This window comes from Akebia trifoliata, chromosome 11 (assembly GCF_017979445.1).
Source record: "Akebia trifoliata isolate Shusen 1 chromosome 11, ASM1797944v1, whole genome shotgun sequence".
Lineage (NCBI taxonomy): Eukaryota > Viridiplantae > Streptophyta > Magnoliopsida > Ranunculales > Lardizabalaceae > Akebia > Akebia trifoliata.
Window position 1 is genome coordinate 22,377,665 of NC_141385.1, and position 26,046 is coordinate 22,403,710.

A 26,046-nucleotide genomic window follows, 5' to 3' on the forward strand; every position below is an offset into this window, starting at 1 on the left:
TTAATTTAGTTTTGATAACTAGGTATCCCTTTAGACAGCGGACCGGTCCATATTTGGGCTTTGTCCGATCCATAGACCATGTCCTTATCCAAGGACTAGTCTCGGGGCACGTGCAACGCCTGCACATAGCACACACCAAGTAAAATTACTAATTTTTTTTTTTGAAAAGTAAGTAAAATTTACTAATTTTATTAGAAATAAAATAAATACTAGTTGGGTACCCATCAAATACTCGTTGGTTACCCGAATGAGACCCGATTTGTATTGGATACTCAAAATAGCTACCTAAAACCAGACCCAAAAATAATCGGGTCCATATAATAGACCAAAAACCAACTAATCGGTTTCGGGTACCCATTGAGACCCCCTTACTACCAATCCCATAGGCCTAAGTAGGGATTCTACAACCATATTATCACATGTTAGTTCGTTGCCCCATGACATCTACTTCAATTATTGTAACTCATCCAAAAGTCATGGCTTCCCCTGAAAAATATTTCTAAATTTTTCTGACTCAACATTGACCATGTTTTGTGTGATTTGGATTGGACCCTTTGTAAGCCTATCACCACACCCTAGATCCTTTGTTAGGCGAGGCAAGCAGATTGATTCCTTAATTTAGCACTTTGTATACCTTATTTTGGATCTCCTTTCATGGGGACGTTAGAAATTCCCATAATAGGTGTTCTATCTTGGGGCGTGTCAATGGGTCAGGTTTGAGTTGGTTCCATGTATACCCATAACCGGACCTAAGCTTAAATATAGCGATACATTCCGATCGATTTCGATTTCAAGTATGAGACCCTTGAAACAAGAACCAACCTAACAAATACCCAATACTCATTGGTTACCCGTCAGGTACCTGTTAAGATTAAAAAAATAATAATAATAATTTGACTTAATTTCTAAGGGTAGTTTTCTTCAAATGGAATACCACGTTAGCAATCCAACACCACATCCCTCACATTTCATCCAAAAACTCAAATTTTTTTTTTTGTTTCAAAAAACAATTTATTTTGGGCTTGATCCTAGGTTTTGAGAATGGATGGCTATAGAACTTCTACCTAACTTTTTAAAAATTCAACGGTAAAAATAACTCTTTTGGAATGGTTTTTTTCAAGTTCATAGAATTGTGTCCTCTACAACTTCAAATTATCGTTTCAAGTTTTTTGATGTCACAAGATGAGACCAAAGACCTAATATTAGTAAACGTGAAATCCTTACTAAGTAAGGCTAGTGAGACTCTTCTATATATTTGTATGGTTTGAACTTTGAATGAGGTGTTTTAACATTTAAAAAGATTAAAGATAAGAAAATCTAACCTATAAGCACGTGAGTGTAGTTCTGTTCTTCTTTGAAGTTGAAACTTGAGAAGTAGATAAGGGAAAATAGATAAAAATTTAGAAAATATGAAAGACTAGCGGATGCCCGTGTGTGACACATGCACATATTCCTTACCCATTGAATATTCCTTATAAATTGAAATTTTAAGTAAATCGATAAAATATTAAATCAAATAATTAACATTAAAAAAACATAGCCCTCTAAAAATTTGTTAAAAAATAATATTTTGAAAAAAAATAAAATAGACTTTAAATTATTTTTTTCAGCTTAAAATATTTTGCTTGATAAGATAGTCGTATCAATGCATATGTTATCTAATATAATAATATGCATTTACCCCTTTGTATCGACACAAAGATAATTACATTTCTATGGGGAAAAAACTCAGTTTTTGTGAAAGAAAGATCCTACTCGTTGTGTGCATGTCGAATCTTTTGTATAAGTATAAAATTTATTTAAAATGATTGAATCAATTTATTTAAAATTGATTCAATCAGATTTGTCTCATCCAATTCACAAAGTTGTTGAGAGGCTTGTAGACATCCAATTAGCAGGATCTAATATAGTCCGATAGTATAAGGAATTAAGTCAACACTCCAATTTTTGGACTAAGATCGAACTTACTGTTGTTCAATATAATAATATGAAAGAATTGAGGAGAATTATATATGATATTCTAGAGTGAGAAGCTCTGAAGCTAGAGAGAGAAAGTGCTTTGGTCGAGAACTATTCAACCTTTGAGGAACTACCCCTCTAACTGGTTAGGGATTGAATGATGGAAGGCACGACACTGCTACTACTAGGTGGTAGATCACTTGATTGACTCTCCTCTACTGAACCGAAGTAGCTCCCACATCCCTCCTGCAAGCACCGGTGTGGTATCTGTCAATAATCATTCGATGCTCAAGTTAGAATTGCAGAGAACACAGTAATCAAAAAACAAAATATTCAAACCATTTTTTCCTTCATTAATTTTTCTATTTATAGATCCTTCCTTCGAATCAAGGTTTCCCCTTAATCAAAATTTGATTATAGTGAATCCCTTGATTTCAGGAATCCTAATCGGAATATAAATCTCTAAGATTGAGTCCAAGATCCTTAGGATATCTCTTCTGAGATCTCAAGACTTAATACGACATATTCCAAAATTATGAAGATCTTCAGATCAAACCTGCCCTACTAAGTAGACCAGGTTCCATTCATGTTGTCCTGCCCTATTAGTCAGGTTAGACGCTACCACCTTGGTCAAACCCTATTATTGGGCAAGATTGGATTTATTGGCTCACTCAAAATACCACTTAATCGATTTAGACACTATTGGCAGGACTGGATTTATCGGCTCACTCAAAGTACCACCTTGGAGAACCAATTATATTTTATTATTTTATTTCTTAAAGATGATGTTAAAAATGGTTTGGATAGATTTAAATAATCTCTAGTTGGAAAGTCATACAAGAATGGATCTTCAAATAGAAGATTCTTTGCAGAGTAATGTAGTGGTCACGTCCCACAATGTTCTTGACCAACAAGTGTACAAGTCGTGCTCGAGTAATTCTGTGATGGTACCAGAAGTTGATTTTCAGAGTGTGCATGAAAATACTAACCTAAAACATAACCATAGCATTGATTTTCAAAGTACATAAACTAAAAGTTTGATGACCAATATATCAACTAGGACAACTAGTCAATTAATAAGAAAGAATTTTGATAATATGATTCTGTTTTTTCTCTCTCCTGCCCATAGCTTAGGGGAAAAAGAAAACTTTCTCTTCACCTTGTGACATTCAAAAACATAATCTGATGCAATGGAGTTGTAGAGGATAAAATTATATGAACTTAAAATAAAAAGTAAAAAACCCTTAAATTTTATTTTTAAACTTGAATGCTCGGAGGCTGTCCATTTTCAACACCTTGGATCTAACTTGAAAAAAATATATTTTTTTTTTTAATATGAATATTTATCTATAAAAAAAAAAATCTAAAAGGCTGTGTTGTTGGATTGTCAATGTGATAATCAATGTAGGCCAACAACCCTATTTAAGATTTGAAATCTAAACAAATAAATCTGTGAGCTGCAGGTAAGAGAAATAAGCTCTTTCTATTACCGATGTCATCTGTGCCACATGTCAAATGTTTGTTGGGCTGTGAGCATATATGTCAAGAGGCGTCAAGGGCGTGCACCAAAAACGGTGTCATATTATCAGCACTCAAATAAAAAGTGTTGAGATACAGAAGTAATATTTTTAAGAATAATGATAAATGCACGCAGTTTTGGTATGCGGCTGGGTATGTGGCTGATGTGGCAAGGGCACAAAACCATCTCTTTTTCATCCGGAAACACAGGAAAAAGATGTGCAATTTTGTGCCCTTGCCACGTCAACTGCATACCAAAACCGCGTGCATTCATCATTATTCTAATTTTAAGGAGTTCAGGTGGCATACTCAATCGAGTCCTTAATGTGGACAAGTTTGGGAACTACAAATCTGTATGCCTCGAGATATACGATTCTCTCGAGATCCACTTTTTATGGAGAAGTGCAATTATGTATCCGGAGGCGTACAAATCTACAGTTCCCTAACTTGTCACGTCAGGGAATCGATTGAGTATGCCACTTGGCAAGTCATATCATCATGACTTTATTTTTAACTTCCCATTTGGATAGTTGAGAGTTGACACTTGTTTTACTCTGACGAAAATTCTCAACTGTTTCAACTCGATAAAGAAAGCCACCATTGTTTCATATCGTGGGGTTCATTATCAATTTTTTTTTTTGTTTAACCACTTTTGATGGGGTTAGAAGTTTCAGATTGGACTGATTGTTGGTGAGGATGATCTCCTCACCATAGAGATCATCCTAACAAAAAATCAATTCAATTCGAAACTTTTAAGCCACATAGGACAAAAATTTTGAAAGTGTTTTGTCATCCTAAGATTGTTAGCCGATTGCTCCCTGTATGTATAGGGTCTTGTTAACGTTAAAGTGCAATAACTACACTTAGAAAATTGGAATCTAAGGGTGCTTTGGTAAAACATAATTTTTTAAAGGGCATTTGTTATACAAAATCCAATTTCCAAAGTGTAGTTATTGCCTTTTAACGTGTGCCCCACACGTAAACAAAATCCTTATACACACATATGTGGGGAATGCGAATGTCCAAGACCTCATGGAACATTAGCATTTTCCACTAAATTCATTTTCCAATAATATCGTTGCCCATTATATCTTTTAGTGAAAAAGACGAAGGTATGCTGGTCTTTTAAATAATAAATATATTTATCATGCCATTAATAAATGCATTTATTATATTGGTATTGATTATGACAACATTTACTACAAATAAAACATTTAAATCCAAGATGTCATTTGTATTAATTGCCAAAACATTTATTACAAACAAGACATTTAAATCTAAAAACTAAATGCACTTAACATTTATTATGTAAATGTGCATTTATTATGTAAAAAGTTTAATATACCCTTGTCTTTTTCACTAGAAGACAATTAGTATGGGTATTATTGAAAAAAAAAAAGTATTGGAGAATACTAACGCCTCTATGAGGTCTTGGCCGTTAGCATATTTGAAAACATATGTAAAGACAAAAGACAAAGGCCGTAAAATCTTAATAGGGTGCACAGTTCAAATATGTTTTTACATACAAACTTCGCATATTAAAAAGAGAAAAAAAAAAAAAGATTGGACGGATGAAACCTAGGAAAAAAGGAAGAATATTACCATGATATCATTCATCAATCATTAAAAAAGGAGATGAATAATTGTTGATTCTGTAGAAATATTTGTCCAAAGCAAACCAAAAGGAAGAATTTGGCTGTGTCCAAGGGATCATGTCAACTAGATGGGTGGATGAAACTCCAAAACTTTTATGGAGATGTCATATCTATTGGAATTTAGAGGGTTGAATTTGAAAACCCTTTAATAGTCAATAGGTTTAAACCATATGGTAAACCAATCTTTTAACCATAGGGTAAATCAATCTCAAATTTGCTTTATGTTTTATGCTTTATGCTTTTTACTTCATTACTTTAATCTTTAGTTGATAATTTTATTTTTTTGCCTCGAATAATTTTAATCCCACATCAACTTGGAGAAGAATTGATTTGCAATTCTTAAATAATTGTACTTCTAATAGCTTTAATGTTGATAGAAGTAGTGGGTGGACTCATGGGGACCAAAGAGAAAAATCAAAGGTTCCAATTAGGATTTGGATCCATCAGTCCGAAAATCTTAATGCTGGTGCGCACGTACAACGTACCCGTAGAGGAGGTGCAAAATCTCGGATTTATACCTCACGTGGGTGCATGCAAAGGCTCATTTTTTGTTTTAATTATCAAGGCCCATTTTTATTTAAAATTCTAGTCGTTTTAATTCGTTTTGTTCTGAACCAGTGTGTATGTTCTGAACCAGTACATTCTAAGAGTTTTGTGACCATTCTAAACAATCAATTTCTCTTCTATTTATATCATTTTGTTTAGACGATTTAAAAATACTTAATCTCTGATCTTTTATTTTTACTTAAGATTTTCGACTATCAATATACATTAATTCTTCGTTGTGAGAGTACACGACATTGTCAAGTTCGAAGTTAGGTTTCAATTAGAGTATCCTTTTGGAAACGTGGGTTATTGCATCGTAAAGAACGAACGCCTACAGACTGTGGTACCATAGCATGAGCGAATTTCATCTTAAGACAATGCTTTGTGCATGCCTCAACTATTTATTTTAAATAATATTTTTCTATTATATTTAATTTGTAAATTAGAAATTATTTCAAACTTCTTCTCTCTTTCCATAAGAAATCAATATTTAAGAGAATAACAATATCTAAAACAACGTTTGGTAGCAACTATGAAGAAAAGGGGTAGAGAAGAGTGATGGAGAGTTGGTCTACTCAAATAGAGAGAGAGAGAGAGAGAGAGGGAGGGAGGGAGGGAGGGATCTGTTTTTTCTTTTTAACACATGGAGTCTCAAGAGCTTTGTTGAGGGAGGGAGGGCGTTGCAACTGACCGAGAGTTTATGTATGATTCATGCTTTACAGCTGCAAAGCAATTTACATGTGTAAAAACATATCTGAACCGTTCACCCTGTTAAGATCTTACGGCCTTTGTCTTTTGTCTTTACATATGTTTTCAAATATGTCCGTCAAACGCACCCCCCCGCCGGGGCATATATATATATTCTTGCATTTTTTATACAATGAAATTTCTTTTGTGTGTTTTTTTAAGTTAATTGTCTTCTTATTTTGATCTTATATGAGTGTCAAAGCAGTGTTGCTAATTTATCTACGAATCTTGCTTGGGCTCATCTCAATAATGTTATGGCATTTATTTATTACTTTATACTAAATATAAATTAAATAACAAATAATAAATATATTTATTATTTTTACTTATCAAAAAAATATATTATATATTTCTTATTTAATTTTGTGGTTCTTGTTTGTTAACAATTTACAGAAAGGAAATTTTCAGTGTCTTCAAACTGAGAGTTTCTTTTAAACGAAACATTTTTAGTTTATTTTCTTTTTAATTCTAAAACATGACCAGGCGAACAATGGAATATCAAGGTGACATGTTCTTTTCATTGTTAGTATGTTTTATATAATATTTTTTTCAAAGAAAACAACAAATAGCAGTGATTTAAAGTTTTAAAATACAAAAAATATTTTTTAAAATATTAATATATTTAATACGTTCTATTTCAACTTAGTTATCAAGGACGAGACCCATCTTGCTTGAGCATTCTAATTTATTTTAAATTATGATTACTTATTGTACTATAGAGTGAAATCTATTATAATTATATTAGGGAATAAGTATATAACTCTAAACAAAATATAATAATATGTACGTGTATATTTATTTTAATGTTCATCAAATTAACAACTAATTGGAAAAGCTTGGCATGACTGCTCTCACCTATATATAAACGTTGCATGTCACGACTTCAAACCCATCAAAGCTTTTTCTCAACCTTGTATCATGTTGCATCGATATATAATCCTCCGAAAATCGTCAAAACTAAGCTACAGTAGATCAAACACAACCAAGAGAGGAAAAGTTTAGTCAATAAGGAAAACAACAAATAACATTTTTCTTGAGATAAATATAGTAGAAATATTGCCAATTGTCTTCCACTAATGATCATTTAACCCAAAAAAAAAAAAAAAATGTCAAACAAACTGAAACGAATGCTGAATTATTTGGAAAAGATGAAACTATTAATCTGGTAGATTTTCCCAAAGATTTGGGGTTGGCCCTGAAATTAACTGATATCATATAATAATATATTTCCTTTATTCCAAAGTGACAAGATTCACAGGACATATATGATGAATAACATATGATAAATGCTCTAATGTATCCCATGTACATTGGAGATCTATCCATTTATCTCATCTTTGTCGAAATCAGACCTGAAAGACTGCGAAAAACAACTTTGTGATTTCCAACAAAAAGACATCTGGAGAGTCGAAATGGAGGGTTGATAGGATTGAACATGTAACATGCATGAATCATACATGAAATGGGAGCTCTCACATTAGAATGGCTTTGGACTTTCAAATTGCTATCAAGTGTCTAGATGGGAAAGCTTCGGTTCCTGAGTGTGAGGAGAATGTGTCTTGTGTTTGTTTACCATGAGACCAATGGAGCTGCCGATTGCTATGCAAGTAGCAGTCATGATTCATCACAATAATAGTCAATAAAATCCAAACAACAATGATTGTGCTCAATTTAAATTGTTCAACTCTGGAAGTGAATCTAAGCAGAGAGAATGTGGTGGTTCTCGACAAGGCAGTGATCTGCTATGATAGAGTATGTTAGTGTGCAAAAATATTAAAACAAATTAAGTATCAAGGATGGTACTTCCTTCTCAGACTTCTTGTTGGACGAAAGAGGAGTCACCTGACACATGACATACCCAAATTAGCATGGCAACCAAATAGACCATAAGTTTGGAGGTGGGACCCAACGTGTACATGACAGGTTTGTTACAATTTACAAGATTTTCGAAGGGGGAAAAGGGAAAGAATGAATTGTTTAATCATCTTCATTCCTCGTTGAGCAATGTCATCAAGATGTTTCTGGTTTTGAAGGCAAGATGAGCGATTATTAGAAATATTCATTCTCATTCCATTGACGCACAACAAAACATTGTAATTGCTTGCATGGGGTTGCATAACTTTATTTAGAAGAAAGCTTTGACAAATATAGAATTTTTCTGATACAACCGACAAGATTGTGTAAAAGAAGGGGTATCCAGTAGGGGTCCAAGTTAATTCGGTTCAAACCGAGAACCGAACCAAATCGTATGTTTTGGATTGGTTTGGTTTGGTTTTTATTAAGTACGGTTCGATTTTGGGTTTTAAAAATGAAAAACCGATAGGTTCGGTTCGGTTCAAACTAGATAAAAAACCGAACCAAACCGAAATCGAACCAATAATTTTTTTAAATAAAATATAACTTTTTTTTTTTTTTCATTTTAAAAACCCAACTCTACCACCCTCTCTCTGTCGTCTCTTACAACTGAGGGCTGAGGGTTGTCAGCTGTCGGCTACTGGCTGCTCTCAACTCAGGTGGTCAGTCGTCTCTCTCTCTCTCTCTCTCTCTCTCTCTCTCTCTCTCTCTCTCTCTCTCTCGTCTCTTACAGTTGAGGGCTAAGGGCTGAGGGTTGAGGGTTGAGGGTTGTGGGCTGCCGACTGTTGGCTGCTCTCAACTCAGGCAGTCAGTCAGTCGGTCTCTCTCTCTCTCAGTCACATTGGGTAGAGGGTCTCTTCTTCCATCCTTCTTCTCTCCTTCCTCTGATCTTCCCCATTAGTAATGGCGGAGGCGACAATTGGAACGGTGGTGGTGGTGGTAACAATAATAGTAATGGTAATGGTGATTTCTGGTCGAAATTGCTCCATCTGCAATTGCCAAAGAAGGTATGTGTTTCCAATTTTCCATCATTTTATTGATTAATTTGTGTTTTTTTTTTTTTCAACTCATGGAACCGAACCGAACCGAACCGAACCAAACCGAATTAAGGTCGATTTGGGTTGGTTCGGTTCTAGATCAAATCGGTTCGGATCTAGTTCCTATATAATGGAACCAACCTTGATCAGTTCGATTCTGATTTTGCTCTAAACCGAACCAACCCGAACCAAGTTGCACCCCTAGTATCCAGGAGTTTAGATCATCCTGAACCCTCAAGAAGTTCACAACGACAAGAACATAGGGAAATGGACTGCAAGAGAGAAAGCATGACACATGCAATAAACTAGGCTTATGAGTTATGATCAACATGATTTACTTGTAAAACTTTCAAGAATTAGATGTTATTGTTTACTGGGACTATGTGAACAATTTACTTATTTTAGTGTAGATCACGTGGACATTTTAGCATATTTTTATTTGTTTTGATTACATGGCATAAGTTACTACTAACTATTCATTTAAATTGCATTTAAATATTCATGTTCAGTTTTATTTATTTTGAATTTAATTTTGATGGCTTTTCATTGTTCATGTGAGCAAGAGATTATAAAGTTTAAGATTACCTTGTATTAAGACTACAGATAACTTTGAAATTATAAAGTTTAATTCAAACTCCATTATTTTTTCAACACATAATCATGAAAATAGATTTCTTATGGATTGATGAAATTGACAACACTGATAATCAATATATGAAGAAAAAGACAAAAGAGAATAATAGGGATCAGTGATTTTTATATGCATCAATGGAATGCAACATATTACAATTTACAACAATATGTTTTAGTGTCTTTGTTAATTGTAATATTTTTTTCTTAGATAGGTGTGAAGTCATAATATGATATGTAGGATGAGATACATGTTTGTATGGTTTCGATATTGGACTGATGTTTGTATTTAAATTGTTTTTTAAGAGCTATTCCGATTATACAGATGATATTTTTACAGTGATCTTTTCATACATCTAATTTTTAGGAGAGATTCTGCCTAAATTTAAAGAAAAAAAATTACTATACTTTGTGTTTAAAAGGATATTATAATGATTTTTATAGTTGATAACTCAATGAACATATTTTAGGGCATACTAATTGGACAAGTAGGGCTAAAAACAGTATAGGTACTTACAAGGGCATTCTGATAATGTTTTCAAAAGTCCAATGGTTCCCAAACACAAATCTACCTTAAGAGTACTTCTTACCACACTTCTCATAACTGATTCCCAAACGATATCCTAAACCACAGTACTTCTCCAGCTCTTTCAAACAATATTTTGAAAAATGTTTTTTTACATAAGTTTTTACTTATGTCCCTTGAATGCCCCCCATATATATATATAAACTAAATTCATAAAGACATTTAAGCAAGCTACTGAGTTACATAAACAACAAAACCATATTCACTTTGATACAATAGAACAATTAAGAGAAAAGTAATTTTTGTTGGTTGTTGATTTTTCTACGAATTGCAGTAGTGTCACATTGCCAAACATGAATGAAAATGTAGAAGAAGCTTTATTTAAGTTTATAATGATTATTTGGTTGCTACTTCACTTTCTTCTAAAACCGTATATAAAGAAACCCAATTTAAAAGAAAAATATCAGATACCAACCTTACCATCTCCATCGGCATCAAAGGAGTGAATCATGTCAGCCATCTCCTTGTCCGTCCAAGTGAAGTCATGAGCAGTTGCTACTCTTTGCAAATCCCTCACGGTTATATTTCCCTTTCCCGCTTCTGTATAACAAGGTACATCTCATTGATCTCAAAGTAAATGAATAACGAAACTAGTTGGATTAAATGGTAAATTTTCCAGAAAATTTTATATAGTGGTAAATTTTCCAGCTAATTTATAGAGCATAGATCTATCTCTACAATTTGTTTTACAAGTAATCTGTGCAAAACCACATGTAATCTCAACACATGCAAGGGAGGAATGTATGGTCAAGTGATGGATTAAAAAGAAGGGGAAGCCGAAGAACTGAATCATATGGTTTGTAATGAGATATATAAATCAATAAATACATATGGCACACACACACAGAGCTGGGCTCACTGCACTTTAGGTCTCAACAACATCTCCTATACCAAGAATCAACTAAATTGTTTTTATCCTAACTGTAATATCCATACCAATCTTTTAGACGATTAAAGAATATGGTGAAGAGTCTAGAAAAAAAATAAAATTAAAAAATAACATAGGTTATAAATTAGCTTAAAAAATAAGACCCCTCAGAAGCTGGGCTTGTGACTTGTAGTCTGAGTGAAATAACCATGGACAATTGCAATCAAGTGGACAGTCTGGACTGTCCACGTGAAATGTAAACTGTCACCCACCCACTGGATTTCACTAGCTCGGATGATCCGTTTAAATCCACATAGCGGCATGAGGAAAAGAGATTTACGTGACTCCCAATTACATCAACATAACACAATACAGAGAGAAATTTAAGCAACCACAATTGCTATATCCAACATGAAAAGTATGCCTGAGGTACAACTCGAACGAATTGAATAGGGTTAGACGTAAATCTAAGACAACCACAGCATCACTATCCCAACCATAATCAGCAAGTAGGAAACTAAGAATATATGTTTAAAATGGCAAGGGAAAACTTCAGAAAAAAAAAAACCAAAAAAAATAAAAGAAATCGGAAAGAAAAGGAGAAAATTTATAAAATAAATAATATACTTTATATTAAAAATTTAGAAAAAATGTAATACACACAGATATTATATATATTAGACATTTATTTTAACCTTCAATACATGTTTTAGCAAAAAAATAAACAATAGTGAATATCTATGCAAGACAAGATAACTTTTCAAAAAAAATCTAATCATCAATATATCTTTTGAGCAAAATAACAAACTATTGACAACAAAATAAAATAAAAAATCATAACATCAAGTTATTAGCATCAAATCCCACATTACACAACATTTATGAACCAAATTACGAACAATCATAAAGCCACATAAATTAACCCTAAACCTACAGAACTTAGACATTTATTTTAAGTTTCTATACATTTTTTAGCAACAAAAAAAAAATAGTGAATATCTATGCATGACAAGATAACTTAAAAATAAATAAATAAATAAACCTAATCCTCAATATATCTTTTAAGCAAAATAACAAACTATTGAAAAAATTAAAAAACAATAACATCAAGAATCAAGATTAGCATAAAATCCCACATTACACAACATTTATGAACCAAATTACAAACAACCATAAAGCCACAAAAAAATTGTGTTTATTTTATTTCAAAAAAAAAAAAAAAGCAAGTAAAACATGCCAAAAAAAAACACATTTTTTTTTTCATTTTAATTCTTAGTGGGGCTTCAAAAAATAAGGTTATTTATGAAATAATTTTCTATAAATTGTGTTTTAAAGGGTACTTAATCAAATTTTTTTAGAACATAAGGGATTTCTCAAATATTTAGCTAAACTTGTATGGTGTGCCCAAGATTAAAAAAAAACTAGTTAGGTGGCATGTGCAAAATTTTAATTTTTAAAAATTTTAAATAGATAATATTATATTTTCATACATTGTCAATTTTAAATTGTAAAGGTCTTTTTGTAATTTAAAATATTAACTAAGGCTATTTCAAAGATAACATATTAAAAAGATATTTATGTTAAATCATTTTCATTTTTTTAGATACTAGTTGTGTTGACTTACAAGTTTGCTTAGTAGTTAATAACTTATTATTATCTTGGTAATGACATTTACATTTTTATTTTATTTTTTTGCTCTTTTTCTCTGTTAAACAACCTATCCAAAGCCTTGGCCACAATGAGGAAAAGGAAGGGAGACAAAGGATCCCCCTGCCTCAAACCTCTGGAACCCCTAAAGAAGCTTGCAAAGTGCCCATTCACCAAAATTGATAAAGAAGCTATAGAGACACATTTAACTACCCAACCAATACATCTTGATCTGAACCCCATTCTTCCCAACATGTATTACAAAAAATCCCAACACACATGGTCATAAGCCAATTTTCCTAATGCGGAATGCAAATCAAGTCAACGGTTCCAATGGAAAATTTGTAATTATTTAGGTATTCATTTATTTGGGTTTAAATTTATCGTTTTATCATTCAGGATTATTTTAGAATAGTTATTTATTTAATTTTCTATTTTAGGACTTTAATTTTATGTTTTTTAGACTTATTTTCATGTTTTATTGGCCCATGGTCTTAGTATAATATTTAGGGACAATTTACTAACTTTAATTTTTCTTCTATTTAAATTTAATAGGGTTGAAAAATTAAGAGAGAAAATTAGGAAAATTAGGTTATTTTATCTAGTATTTTAGTTTTATTAGGACTCTTGGTTGATCTTCTTTATTTATGGATTGTATTACGATTTATTTATAAAGAGAATGAATGGAATAAACAAAATTATAGAAGTTCCTGTTTTCTTTTGAATGTTGGTGCATTCAACATGGATGATGCCATGAAAATCATTAGAGTGATTCCAAGATAAATATCATTTTTTTCTTTAATCTTCTTATCTGCAATCTTCTTTTGTATATTTGTGAGAGATCAAGAAACCTCTAATCCTTTCAAGAACCCAACCCATAAACTTTGTATTCTTGATTTCTTGATTCTTGATCTCTTAGATTTTTGAAACTTCTTTCTTGATTCTTGAAACCTACAAACCTCAACCCTTAATCCTTTCTCCATTCTCTTAATCTTTAATTACCCTATAAACCTTAACTTTTAACTCTTTTCATCTATCACATCGTAATTGCGAAAAAAAAATATATATTTTACTTTTAGGTTTACCCTATTGTAGCCCAAATCCTTAACACAATCCCCAACCAGATTTCCCTAAACCCCCATATTTTCTTTTCTTCCCTCATCGTCCTACATCACTTCCCTAGCAAACCTAATTTTTCATCTTTCAATCAATGCATTCATTTGCAATCAAGACTCCATCCAAAATCTGTCTCCCCTTGATGAAAGCTCCTTGCTCAAAGCTAATAACCTCTTTTAGCACTTCTTTGAGCCTCGAAGCCAACACCTTCGCTAAAATCTTATAAATAGATCCTACCAGACTAATGGGTCTAAATTTTCCAATATCCTCCACCCCTACCTTCTTTGGGATCAAACCACAAAGGTATTGTTGAGACAATAATCCAAATAGTTCCTCTCTTGAAGATCTTTGACCACCTTCATAAAATCATCTGAGACAATATCCTAAAAATGTTTAAAGAACGGTAAAGAAAATCCATCCAGGCCCGAGTCTTTGTCTCCACTAAACAAAGATACCACTAATCTCACCTCCTCCTCAATCGGTCTCTCCAACCAATCCCTCCTTGGATCGGAAATTGAATTGAACTCCAAATTATCATGACTAGGTCTGCGACTTTCTTTTTCCAAGTACAAATATCTGTAGAATATCTCAACCCCCTCCCTAATCTCATCTTCTCCCTTTACGGAAACATTGTTGATGGTAAGCTTTGTAATCAAGTTGCATTTTCTATGAAAGTTGACGACCTTATGAAAAAAAACTTGTATAATTGTCCCCTTCTCTCAACCCCTTAACTCTGAACTTTTGTCTCCAACTGGCAACTATCTCCTCCATAACACCACTCTTTGATAATCATATTTTAACTCTATTATTTTCATCTTTTCCTCCACATACAACAGGTCCCCTCCTTGAAGTCCAGCGCCTCGATCACTCTTTGAATATCCAAATTTTTAAATCCACCTTTCCAAAGACATCCTTATTCCAACTTTTCAACCTCTCCTTTAAAACCTTCAATTTGCTCTTAAATACGAAACCAAGGCTACCCAAGAAAGAGAAAACGTTCCACCAATCCCTAACCGAATAATGAAATTTGGTTGAAAAAGCCAAATGTTTTTTAACCTAAAGGGGATAGATCTGCTCCTAGGAAGACCCACCTCAAGTATGATAAGAGAATGATCTGAGACCACGCTATCCACTGAAAATTGGAACACATTTGGAAACTGATCTTACCAAGAACTCGCAACCAAGAATCTATCAAGTCTCGACAATCTGGGAGGATCTTGGTTGTTTGACCAAGTAAAAATTCTTCCGGACAAAGGGAAATCTAAAAAGAAGTGTCTATTCACAAAGTCATTGAAATCTCTCATACCTTTCGTAATTCTTGAGCCCCCCTTCCTTTCATTGCTAAATCTTATGACATTGAAATCTCCTCCCAAAATCCAAGGCTTATTCGAATACTCGACAATATCATCTAGCTCATCCCAAAATTGACTCCTCTCCGACTTCCTTGTTGGACCATAAATACTTGAAAAAAAAAACATTGGAAATGCCCGTTGACACAATTACACAAAATTGAAATCGAAAAGCCCCCGTGATGTTACCGGTTACTTGAATGGCATTCTTGTTCCACATTAAGATGATACCTCCAGCTGCCCCTAGAGACAAAAACCACCCAATATCAACCACCCCCCCCCCCCACCCTCCCCCGAAAGCCCCTTAATAAGACTACCTTCACATCAGACAACTTAGATTCTTGCAAAGTGGCAACAATTGGATTTTTTGCCTTGATGAAAGATTTCATGGTTGCTCTCTTCTTCTTATCCCCCAGCTCCCTAACATTCCAAGAAAGGATCCTAAACATCATTGATAACTTCTCTTTGACCCCTAACTTTCCTCCTTGATCAATTCGATTTAAAAGGGAAATTAATGATATCATATTCCAATCTCTACTTCCTTTGCCAACCTAGGTCTAGCCAACCTACGAGCATCCTCCATCGTCGTAACCACCACCAAATCTCTAGAGTGATTATCCAACAAACCAAACGCATCCTGGCTCTAAACTAAGATACGACCCTTGGTATCTGGTTTCCCACCAACCCCTATACTAACCTTCATCTTCTCTTCCCCCTATGGAAAACTAACTCCCGAAGCACTTACAACAATCCTTAGAATTACTAAAGAGCACCCTTCCTCATCCTAAGAAACTATGCCAAACCCAACATGTGGCTCATTATCCATCCCAAAGTCTCTAATTCTAACTCCTGCCACCAGACCTCATCTTCCTCCTCACTTTTGTGGTTTTCCTCTTTATCCACACAGAACCCTTTAAGGAGCAGTCTATCTGATTCGCACATGGTAAAACAATAGGACCACAGCCAGGGCTTTCATGATATTGAGGGATAACAAAGAAGCTTCTCCCCTTGACTCCCTTGAGCCCTCCAAATTCAGGTTGGACTCTGGAGAAGCTGAGGACAAGAGAGCCAAAGTTGAGGTTGGTAGATTCCTGCATCCAACATCCGACAACAAAGCCAAACAAGACAGAGGAAAACTAAACGAGACCACAAAAAAGGAATTGCTAAAGATAAAGACAAACGAGGAAAAGGAAGAAGCAATGACCAATGCTGCGTTTGGAAAAGCTGTGTGAAGGCTAATTTCATCCGAACACGCTCGGTTTTTTGGAACTTCAGTGTTTGGGATGGAGTGGGACTCTTTTTAATTGCCGATTCCTTCGTCAAAAAACAGCCGACTCTCTCAACTTCCAACTCTTCAACGAGTCTCCGCAACATCACACGGTTCTTCCGTAAAAACAGAGTCTCTCGACTTCCAACTCTTCAACGAGTCTCCGCAACATCACACGGTCATCTCTCTCTGATTTTACAATTAAGAAATCATCTCTGCAACTCCCTCAGGTAAGTAATTTTTTTTTATTTTTCAATATTCGCGTGTTAAAGCAATCCTTCCCACAGCATGTTATTCATCGGAAATTTTAAGAGAATCTAGAAGGAAAAAAAAAAAAAAAAAAGAGAAGAGTAAAGTCAGAAATTTACCTCCATTCACCCATTGATTTCAATGCTCACTCACCCACAAACCTTCGGTCTCAACACCATTGTCATCTTCTCCAACTCAATCGAACCCAAACTCACCCTCATTCTCTTCGTTCCAACACCTACAAGAGCATCATATTCATCTCCCTCACTCACTCATATTCACCATTAACACACAAACATCATTGTCTTCTCACCCATCACTCACAAACCTTCATCATCTCATCTCCTTTTAACTCCAAATGCTCAACTACACAGCAGCACCGCAACCATCCATTAATGGCCAACGCAGTATCAACACCCTCTCTCACTCACGACTCACCCATGGAACCCATCTTCGTCACACTCAACTCACCTTTGGGCTCTCGACAGCACCCACAAGATTCACCCACACAACTCTTTGAATCTGTATCGAACTTGAGACAGCAATGTTCTCCCACAACCAAAGAAACATGTGGTTAGAAACAGAGTTAAGAAAAATAGAGTTATATTGCCACACCAACTTTTGTCTAATAGTTGACATTGACCCTTTAGTTGATTTAAAGAGTTGTGTGGGTAGGGCTTGGGCTTGCCAACGGGCTTGCCAACTTTTGTCTTATTTTTCATCCATGAGATGGATGACCCTCATGTGGAGAGTTAGAAAGTAGTGGTTATCAAAAAATAAAAAAGTTTGAATTACAATTGCCTTTCAATTTCAAGAATTTGTTACATGAATATCATTTTGAAATTTTTAAAGAGTTGTATGTTAATCATTTGTAAAGAAATTTGTGTACAGTTTTTTTTCTTTTTTTACACCAATTACAAATACTAGATCCACATGAAGGGGTAGGAGCACGTCAAGTTGGTCAAACTACGTTGAACCCTTGAAGGGTGGCATTGAAATAGGTACAAGAAGATGACCTCAATGGTCAATTGCCTTGGATTGGGTCTAACAAACTAATGATAAGATGGTAAATGTCTTTTGGGAGAGTGAAAGGTCAAGGCTTGAATACTTGCTCAATAAACACCATCAGCAACGGCAAGAACTCCCCCATTGTAACCACTCACTAAAAAAGCATCTTCTCCACCTCTGTCAATCTTAAGAAAGACCAAAAGAGATATGCAAATGAGATGCATTTGACAACAAATCAGTAATTGATGCAAACATGGTAAACATTGAACTTTATTACAATCACACAAAGGAAAAAATTGAGGTAAATAACAACGAATTGCTCGAACATAAATCCAGAAGACTAGAGTTTCACAATGGTCACTCTACCTTATTTGAGTGTGGTATGAGGTGAGAAGATGTTTATGACTTGGAATCACCTTTATTTTATTGCTTATTACCAAAGTTGAATTAAATATGTGATGGGTTGTATTATGTAATTATAAATTGTTGTGTTGGATGCGAACAGGATGAGAAAAAATGGGGGGGGAGTGAGGATAGTAAGACTAGGCTACCATATGTGAACTACAAGGTTACAATCACATCTGTACTCAGGCCCAAAGGACTCTGATCCGTTGGTAAGTGAAGGACCAAGCAAAATTTGTATTTTAAAAGGCCTTTTTGAAGCCTTAAGTCTCCTCTTGATGGGCCATTGGGCATTTTGAAAGAAACTTAAGCCTAGCCCTACCCTACGGGTGTTTGGGCTCTCAGGTTCGGTTGGTGTTTACATGTCTTGATTGTTGATATGAATATTGTACGGATGAGATTGCTCAACAAATTTATAATGCCATATATACATGATGTAAAATTTTATTTAATTATTTATTTGATAGACATTATATATATGTTAGTATAGAAAAAATGAAATTGAATTTTTATTTTTATTTTTTAATATTAAATCATATGTTTATACTTATTGTTAACATATTATTACTTATATCAGATAAATAATCTTTTTTTTAAATATTATTTTTAATTTCATCCAGCAATTTTTAGACAGCAGGTTACCAAACAGTTCAACATCTTAACAGCACAGTTAGACAGCATGTTACCAAACAATATACTCAATTCAGCAAGTTGCTTCAACAACAGCAACAGCAACTTTCTCTCAGTTTCAGCAACTTAATTCAGCATCAGCAACTTTACATACAGCTTTTCCAAATGGAGCACAAGAAGTGCAGGTTCAAATACACAGAAGTACCCCATTCCTCAACGAACCCATGGGCGACTTTTTGTAAAGCCAAAACGTGTGAAGGCTCTATAGGCTTAGGCTATCGATGATGTCTCCAAAGATCAAAATTCAACCTTTTCCTAACTAATGATAACGGAATGAGGTAACGTTGAAAAGAAGAAGACTACGGCTTGATCAATTGCTTTGTGACGATCTTGTCTTAAGAACCAAACTGGATTAAGGTCTCCAACACCTCCCTACTTTGCTTCGTAAGGGGACCTTGCTGAAAATATGTTTGAGGAAACATCTTGGAAGAGAAAACATGATGGATGAACCTTCTATCCGCAAACTGATCTAGATCAACAGCCTCTTGGTTGACCGAAAATATCTCAGATAAAAACTTAGAAAAACCTTCTTATCGCGACCTGTTAAAACAACTTCTAAGGCCCCTAATAGATCTGACTGAGGCTGGGACAAAGAATTGAGGCCCAAAACCAAGTTCCAATTAGCTAACTCCGGTTAAGGCCCAAATTTAAGGATCGATTGTCTAGTGGAGACCCTGGATAATTAGGAGGCCCGTTAGACTCTGAATCATGCCTCACCTCATTATAAACCACGTGTCGTTTAACCGCCCCACAAGACCTTAGACATTTCATGTACCCCATTATTTTTTGCCACCTGTCCCAAGTAGTTAACCACTTTTAAATCTATTCTATTTTTATTATCCTTCAGCCTTTGCATCAAATCCCACCACATGTGTTAGAGCCACGTGTACCTTTTTTAATTTAAAATTTGAATTTGAAATCAAATAATTCTCACACACGTTAACTCCATAAGATTTGATTTTGCCCATTCCGAATTGCTAGAGTCAAGTATCTTCCCCAAACCCACTAATTGGATCCTCGACTCCTCCCACTCATCTACTGTAATGACAGGATTTTTTCCCAAACCAGTACTTGCTTCCTCTATTTGAACCACTTTCACACTACCAAACGGTACTATAGCTCCTTACATCCAATTCTCAAGTTCAATCCTTACTTTGAAGCGGAAGCCCCCATAGTAAAGTTTTAGACCTCTTTTAATCATCCATGGAAAATTCCCCAGCTTGAGTCTGGCGAAAGAGAAGTCTTGCAGCCATTCTATTTTTGAATCAACCTCTAAAAGCCCTCCAAGCCGCTTCCTTATTAAAAGATTGGCATATTGATCCCAGAGGTGAAAAGGGAGACCCCCACACTTTAACCCAAGTTCCTGGAGCCAACCAAGTCGATTCTAGCACATTAACATCCACAAACCACAGTCTTACCTTTACAGATGAATTCTTGATTTCGACCACTCGAAGATCCCGTATAATCTCAGCCTCAACAGAGTCATTCAACAATTTTCCTTTTAGATTCCTAGCTTAGCAAGCTCCTGTAAAAAACTTTTTTTACCTTCGGAATGATTTTGAAAACCCTCATCATTTCTAACCAGAAGAAGTCCTTCGACTCAATTTCGTAGACTATTGCCCATCTCCACCTCCCAAACGCCTTACCACTTCTATTAACCTCCTTTGGTCTTCCTTTCACATCCAAGGGACCATCAAAAAGCTTCTTGGAAGGGCATTCAATGACAACATCCTATTTATTGTGATGAGGTTTACCACTCCTTAATAATGGGATGATTTTTGCCCTGCTTAACCACCTCGAACCATTTCTCAGTGGCTGCTTCTTAGGTAAGATGAGATTCAATACCTTTATGCATCTTCTCTTCTGCACCCAAGAAGTATTTCAGAAGCAAACACTTCACCCCAACCATTTCCCCCTTTCCCCTCCGAGAAGACAATAGAGATGATTCTAGCTCTATCAAAGAAGAAAGAGAGTTTTGAAAAATTACTTCCCTTATTTTGAGCTCTAGAAACCAAAAGGTTTCTTCCATCCTTGGAAATCTTCTCCCTGAAAAAGGGTTTGACTAAATCAAAGGTTTCAAAATCTTCCCTAACCAAATTGCTTCCTCCTCTAGAAGTCACAACCGAAACTCCCAACGCTTGCTGATTTCCTTAACTTCGACTCCTCTTCGGTTCTTCAACCAACACTGCTTAAACTCAAATCTCTTGGCTTCCACTTCCAGCACCCTCATCACATTCTTCCCTACTCCCATATTAGATTGAAATAAACCTTTTCCAAAAATAGTAAATTCTTCCAAAAAACAATACAAGTAAGAGAACTTATCAATCATTTATAGGAGTAGGAATCTTGGTTGGGATAATGATGCAGATGTCTTAGGTTGACATACTTGAATAAATTCATTCAAGTGCACCTGTGGCCTACTTTTGCATGTTGCATAGACATGGAATTACAATTGTGGTTGCCTAAATTTCTATTCCTACAAATGGATATAATTGGGAATCACTTAAATCTCTTTTCCTCCAGCACATGGACAATCCTAACAGTCCACATGATTGCAATTGTCATGTGCACGGCTATCGCACTCAAAAACTATACAGTCTAGCCTTAGATTATAGATCTTTCATTTATCTTAGATCACTGAATTCCTCAAATGCAAACTAACTCGTGATGTATATAAAAAATATCTATCACAAATACTACAAAAACCCATGATGATAATAATGAGCAAAAGAGATTTACCGTCAAAGTGAAAGAAGTGAATGATCACTTGATCCTCCGACATTTGCACCCGGGTGGAATTCTGACCATAAAAGTGTGATATCAAAAATTCATAGAAAGGAAAATGATGGAGCTCCACATAAAATAAGAGAGCTTCTATTGTCACATCAACATTTGCTAATGCCACCCCAAGATGTGTGCTTATTCTTTTGGTGGTTTACATATGAATTGGGGTGGTGTTTGCAAAAGTTGACATGGCAATAGAATCTCTCTAAAATAAATATCCACCAAAGGAAGACAAACCAGTTTTCTTTTCTTCCTTCTATCATTTTCCCGAATGTGGCCCCCTCCTTTTCTTTCATTGACATCAACATCAACATCACCATCAGCTTCTCTAGATTTTTGAGGAGGTCCATGAAGTACTGGACTTGAGACCTCTGATGAACCTCTGAGTGATAGAGCAATTGCCTGTGTTGAACATTACAGAAGCAATGAAGCCCTTGTACCCATTGTTAAGGAAAATGTGTAGAATAGTAGGTCATGAGCTCATGGTTAATTAAAAAAATAAGTATAACATGATTTAACCATTCGACTTATACATGAAAATGAAAAGAAAAAATCATGTGCGATCTACCTGCTTTAGAGCTTCATCATCGTCAAAAAAATCTGATTCACTCAGGCATTTTTGAATGGAAATTTTCTTCTTAGTTTTCCTCATATTCAAGTAATGTTTATTTTTACCCTAAAATAAGAAAAAACCTGTCAGGATTTCAGTAAATGAACATGCTAGCTTTAGGTGGAATAACAATTGGGCATATTTGTAACATGATCCTTGATCAGTTAAAGAGAATTTATTAAGAAAGAGGGTGGGGGAGAGAGAGAGAGAAAGAGCAGAACACAGAAACACGAAATACAAGTGAGAAAGCTGGTCACACTAACAAAGAGACAACAAAGACTTGTCAATTAAACATGAAAAAGGATATTCCCTCCTTTCCATTGAAGACCAAGCCTTCGCAAAACATGTAGCTTGAGGTTATAAAAGGTGGGCCATCTTCATACCCGAACTAGTACCCATAGCACATTTAGCGGATGATGACCCACTAAAACTGGGAAAAAATAAGTTTGCCGTGAGGTTGCACCAACATCAAGTTTTGTTGATCTGATTCAATTGCAATTTCCTTTACATCTTACTCTATTGATTGGTATAAATATTATCCAAATTGACTTAGTTTGTCCAGACCTCGAATATGTGATCTTTTCAGGGTTGGGTACATAAATAGAGCCAAGAGCCAATGAATTAATGCAAACAATTGAAATTATGTAATTAGACTTCTTTTATAAAGGGTTTGAAGTAGTCTGCTTCTTTTTCTCTTTTTAGCAAACAATTAGAGAGAAATCTTAACAGGTGCAATCACCCAATTAGTACTTTTCATAAAGGAAGAAGATATAGAGTAGCCTGCACGCATCCATGAAATTCTTTGGATTTCTTTTTTTTTTTCTTTATTTGATGTGATAAGTGGGGTGGGGTCATTAAATAAGTAAGGGAAACAGCTGAAAACAGTTTAAAAGATGATTATGTTAAGTGCCTATTTACATGCATAAAAAAGGGGGCCTCTTTTTAGAGGGAGAAGGCCAAACAGGGTAGTGGCTGAAGATAATGTAAAAAAGGATTACAAAAAGTACCTCGTCATGTACACAATAATAGGGTCTTGCATTGGGGAGAAGACCTTCATCGGATGCTAAATTGAAATTTAGGTCATGGTTGCAAAATTCAACCAGATTTCTCAATCAAGAAGCACGCCTCCACTTTAACAATCTAGCCATAATTTTATAAGCATTGTATCATCTTTCTCAATCTCTCCATCCTTAATACGCCAAAAGTAAAGAAAATGTTCAGTTACAAGTATAAATATATACCATTAACTTTTACTTGACATTCCACTTCATTGATGTCAATACTAAATTTATACTCCACATACTCAATCTTGGTTCTACCAGTTATAAAGACCTTGGTCACCAATACCTATCCATAATTCAACTTTTGCATTGACCCCTTGTAGTCCCATCAACTAATCTACATAATCTACAAATATCATGCACAAAGGTACATGGTTTTGAAAATGAGCAAACAAATATGGACTCAAAACCAATATTTGACGTGCACTAATTGTAATTGAGAATTTATTAATCTCGTCTCTATCTGCTCTCATACTAGTCACAGACCTCTTATTATACAACAAAACCTTATCCCAAAGATTAGGGGTTGGCTAAACAAATGTTGTTCCTCCATTCCACATTGTCCAAAGCTAAGTCTTTTATCATTGAAAGTGAGTTCATATTTACTTTCATCATCTCCATCTAAGTTCTTTTGGATCTTCCTCTCTTTTAGGACATTAACTCAAATCTATCTCCTAACTAGGGTTGTAACCGATCTTCGTTGAATATGTTGATGGGGACATCAAAGTTAAAAGAATAGAGTATTTTTAGACTTTTATTTTGGACTTATTTTTATGTTTTTTTGGCTTATTTTCATGTTTTTTTTGGCTCATGATCTTAGTATAGATGTTTGGGGGTAATTTGGTAACTTTAGTATGTGTTTTATTTAAGATCAACCATCCATGGCCAGCATCCCATTAACAGTAAGCCTGCAAATCAAACATTCCTCCAGATATCCATTTCAATCAAATTTGCAGCTGGTGGTCATAGAAGTAATTAAGTTAAGGGTCTGTTTGGATAGACATTTTTTTATTGCCGAAAATGGCTTCTGATTCTCATAGAAGAAACAACAGAAAAAAAAAAAAAAAAAATATATATATATATATATATATATATATATATATAATTCACATAAATAATTTATTGAAAAATGAAAAAAAAGATTACCTTACAAATCGAAATTCGACGAGAACCAGAAGACCCATCATTCCCAACTTGGAGATCTTCTTCCTTGTCTTCGTCCTCTTCATTCGAAGAACTAACCTTATCTTCTCCATCCGACGGTTTGTATTCGTCGTCTTCTTCCTTCTTCCCATTGCCCTTTCGCTTGGCCTTCTTTTTGACAGAACCTAACAACGAAGATGAGAGACTGGGCAACCCCAAAGCTTCCAATCTCTCCCTGTTTTCTCTTATCCTTGAGAATCTTTGCTTCTCGTATTCGGATACCCCTTTGTCTCCGCCATTTTTGCAATTTTGGAGCTCATCCGAGCTCGTTTTGGAGCTATTTTCGTCGGTTTCTGAATCTGAACGAGCTTCGTCAAACATTTTGGCCGCTGCGTAGGTAGTAGAGGATAGAGGGTAGAGGGTAGGGTAGTGGTTTCACTTTCTGAAAATTTACCCTTCCCAACCCACCCTCTCTCGATGAGGTCCATCCGCTGAACTCAGGTTGACCCGGTCAAAATGTTAACTTAGGCCTGTCAACGGATATGTATCCGATCGGATAGTACTATATCCGAATTCGAATCCGAAAAAAAATAATTCTATCCGAATTCAAATTCGAATCCGATCGGATATTCCTAACAAACATTCGAATTCGAATCCGAAAAATATATCGGATATCGATAATATCCGATTCGATAAAAAATCCTGCAACATACCATCGTCCTCAATCTATCGGAGTTCACACAGTCGAAACCCATAGATTTCCTCCGAAAAATCACTCCGACTGATTCGAAGAGGGAGAGAGAGAGAGAGTAAATATGTACCTGTATTCTTGTCGGCCGAAGAAGACGTGTCGAAGTTCGCACAGTCGAAACTCGAAATCCGCAGATTTCCTTCTAAAAAATCACTCCAACTAGTTCAAATCAGATCGGAGAAAGAATGAGATGTACCTGATGCTCGCCGGCGGGAGAAGACGGTGTTACGGAATTCGATCGAAATCCATCATTCCGTCACTGGTTCTTCTCGTTGGTTAGAGAAGATAAAGTTTAAAAAATAATATTTCGTTGTATAACACGAATACGCATCACCATATATACATATGTAAAAATTTTGTTGTAAAACATAAATACATAATATATATATTATATCGGAGTGGATATTATCGAATCGGATATCGTGATATCCGAATTCGTATCCGAAACGCATTTGAATTTTAAAATGACATCTGAATCCAAATCCGATATCCGAAAATTTTGGATAATATCCGATTTTTCGAATTCGAATTCGGATTTCGGTTATCCATTGACACCCCTATGTCAACTA

At 34.9% G+C, this 26,046-nt stretch overlaps 1 protein-coding gene across 17 annotated transcripts; it reads right to left on the reverse strand.

The window, feature by feature from the left end:
- Positions 1–1,767: 1,767 nt before the first annotated feature.
- Positions 1,768–25,656, reverse strand: LOC147391135 (uncharacterized). 17 transcript variants are annotated; one of them, XR_015182628.1, is made up of 8 exons: positions 24,730–25,389; positions 22,481–22,588; positions 22,150–22,314; positions 21,868–21,928; positions 10,953–11,072; positions 7,281–7,382; positions 2,798–2,898; positions 1,768–2,226 (listed from the first exon to the last, which is right to left on the reverse strand). XR_015182628.1 is itself a non-coding variant. In XM_086457827.1 (6 exons), the coding sequence occupies exons 1-6, from the start codon at positions 25,105–25,107 to the stop codon at positions 7,342–7,344; spliced, it is 873 nt and encodes a 290-aa protein (XP_086313953.1). In that variant the 5' UTR covers positions 25,108–25,389; the 3' UTR covers positions 7,194–7,341. The 17 variants fall into 17 exon arrangements, 7 of the variants coding, with proteins under 7 accessions (XP_086313953.1, XP_086313955.1, XP_086313956.1 ...); XR_015182632.1 differs by having other exon boundaries at positions 7,281–7,387; positions 24,730–25,385; XR_015182626.1 differs by having other exon boundaries at positions 7,281–7,387; positions 10,948–11,072; positions 24,730–25,382.
- Positions 25,657–26,046: the final 390 nt, after the last annotated feature.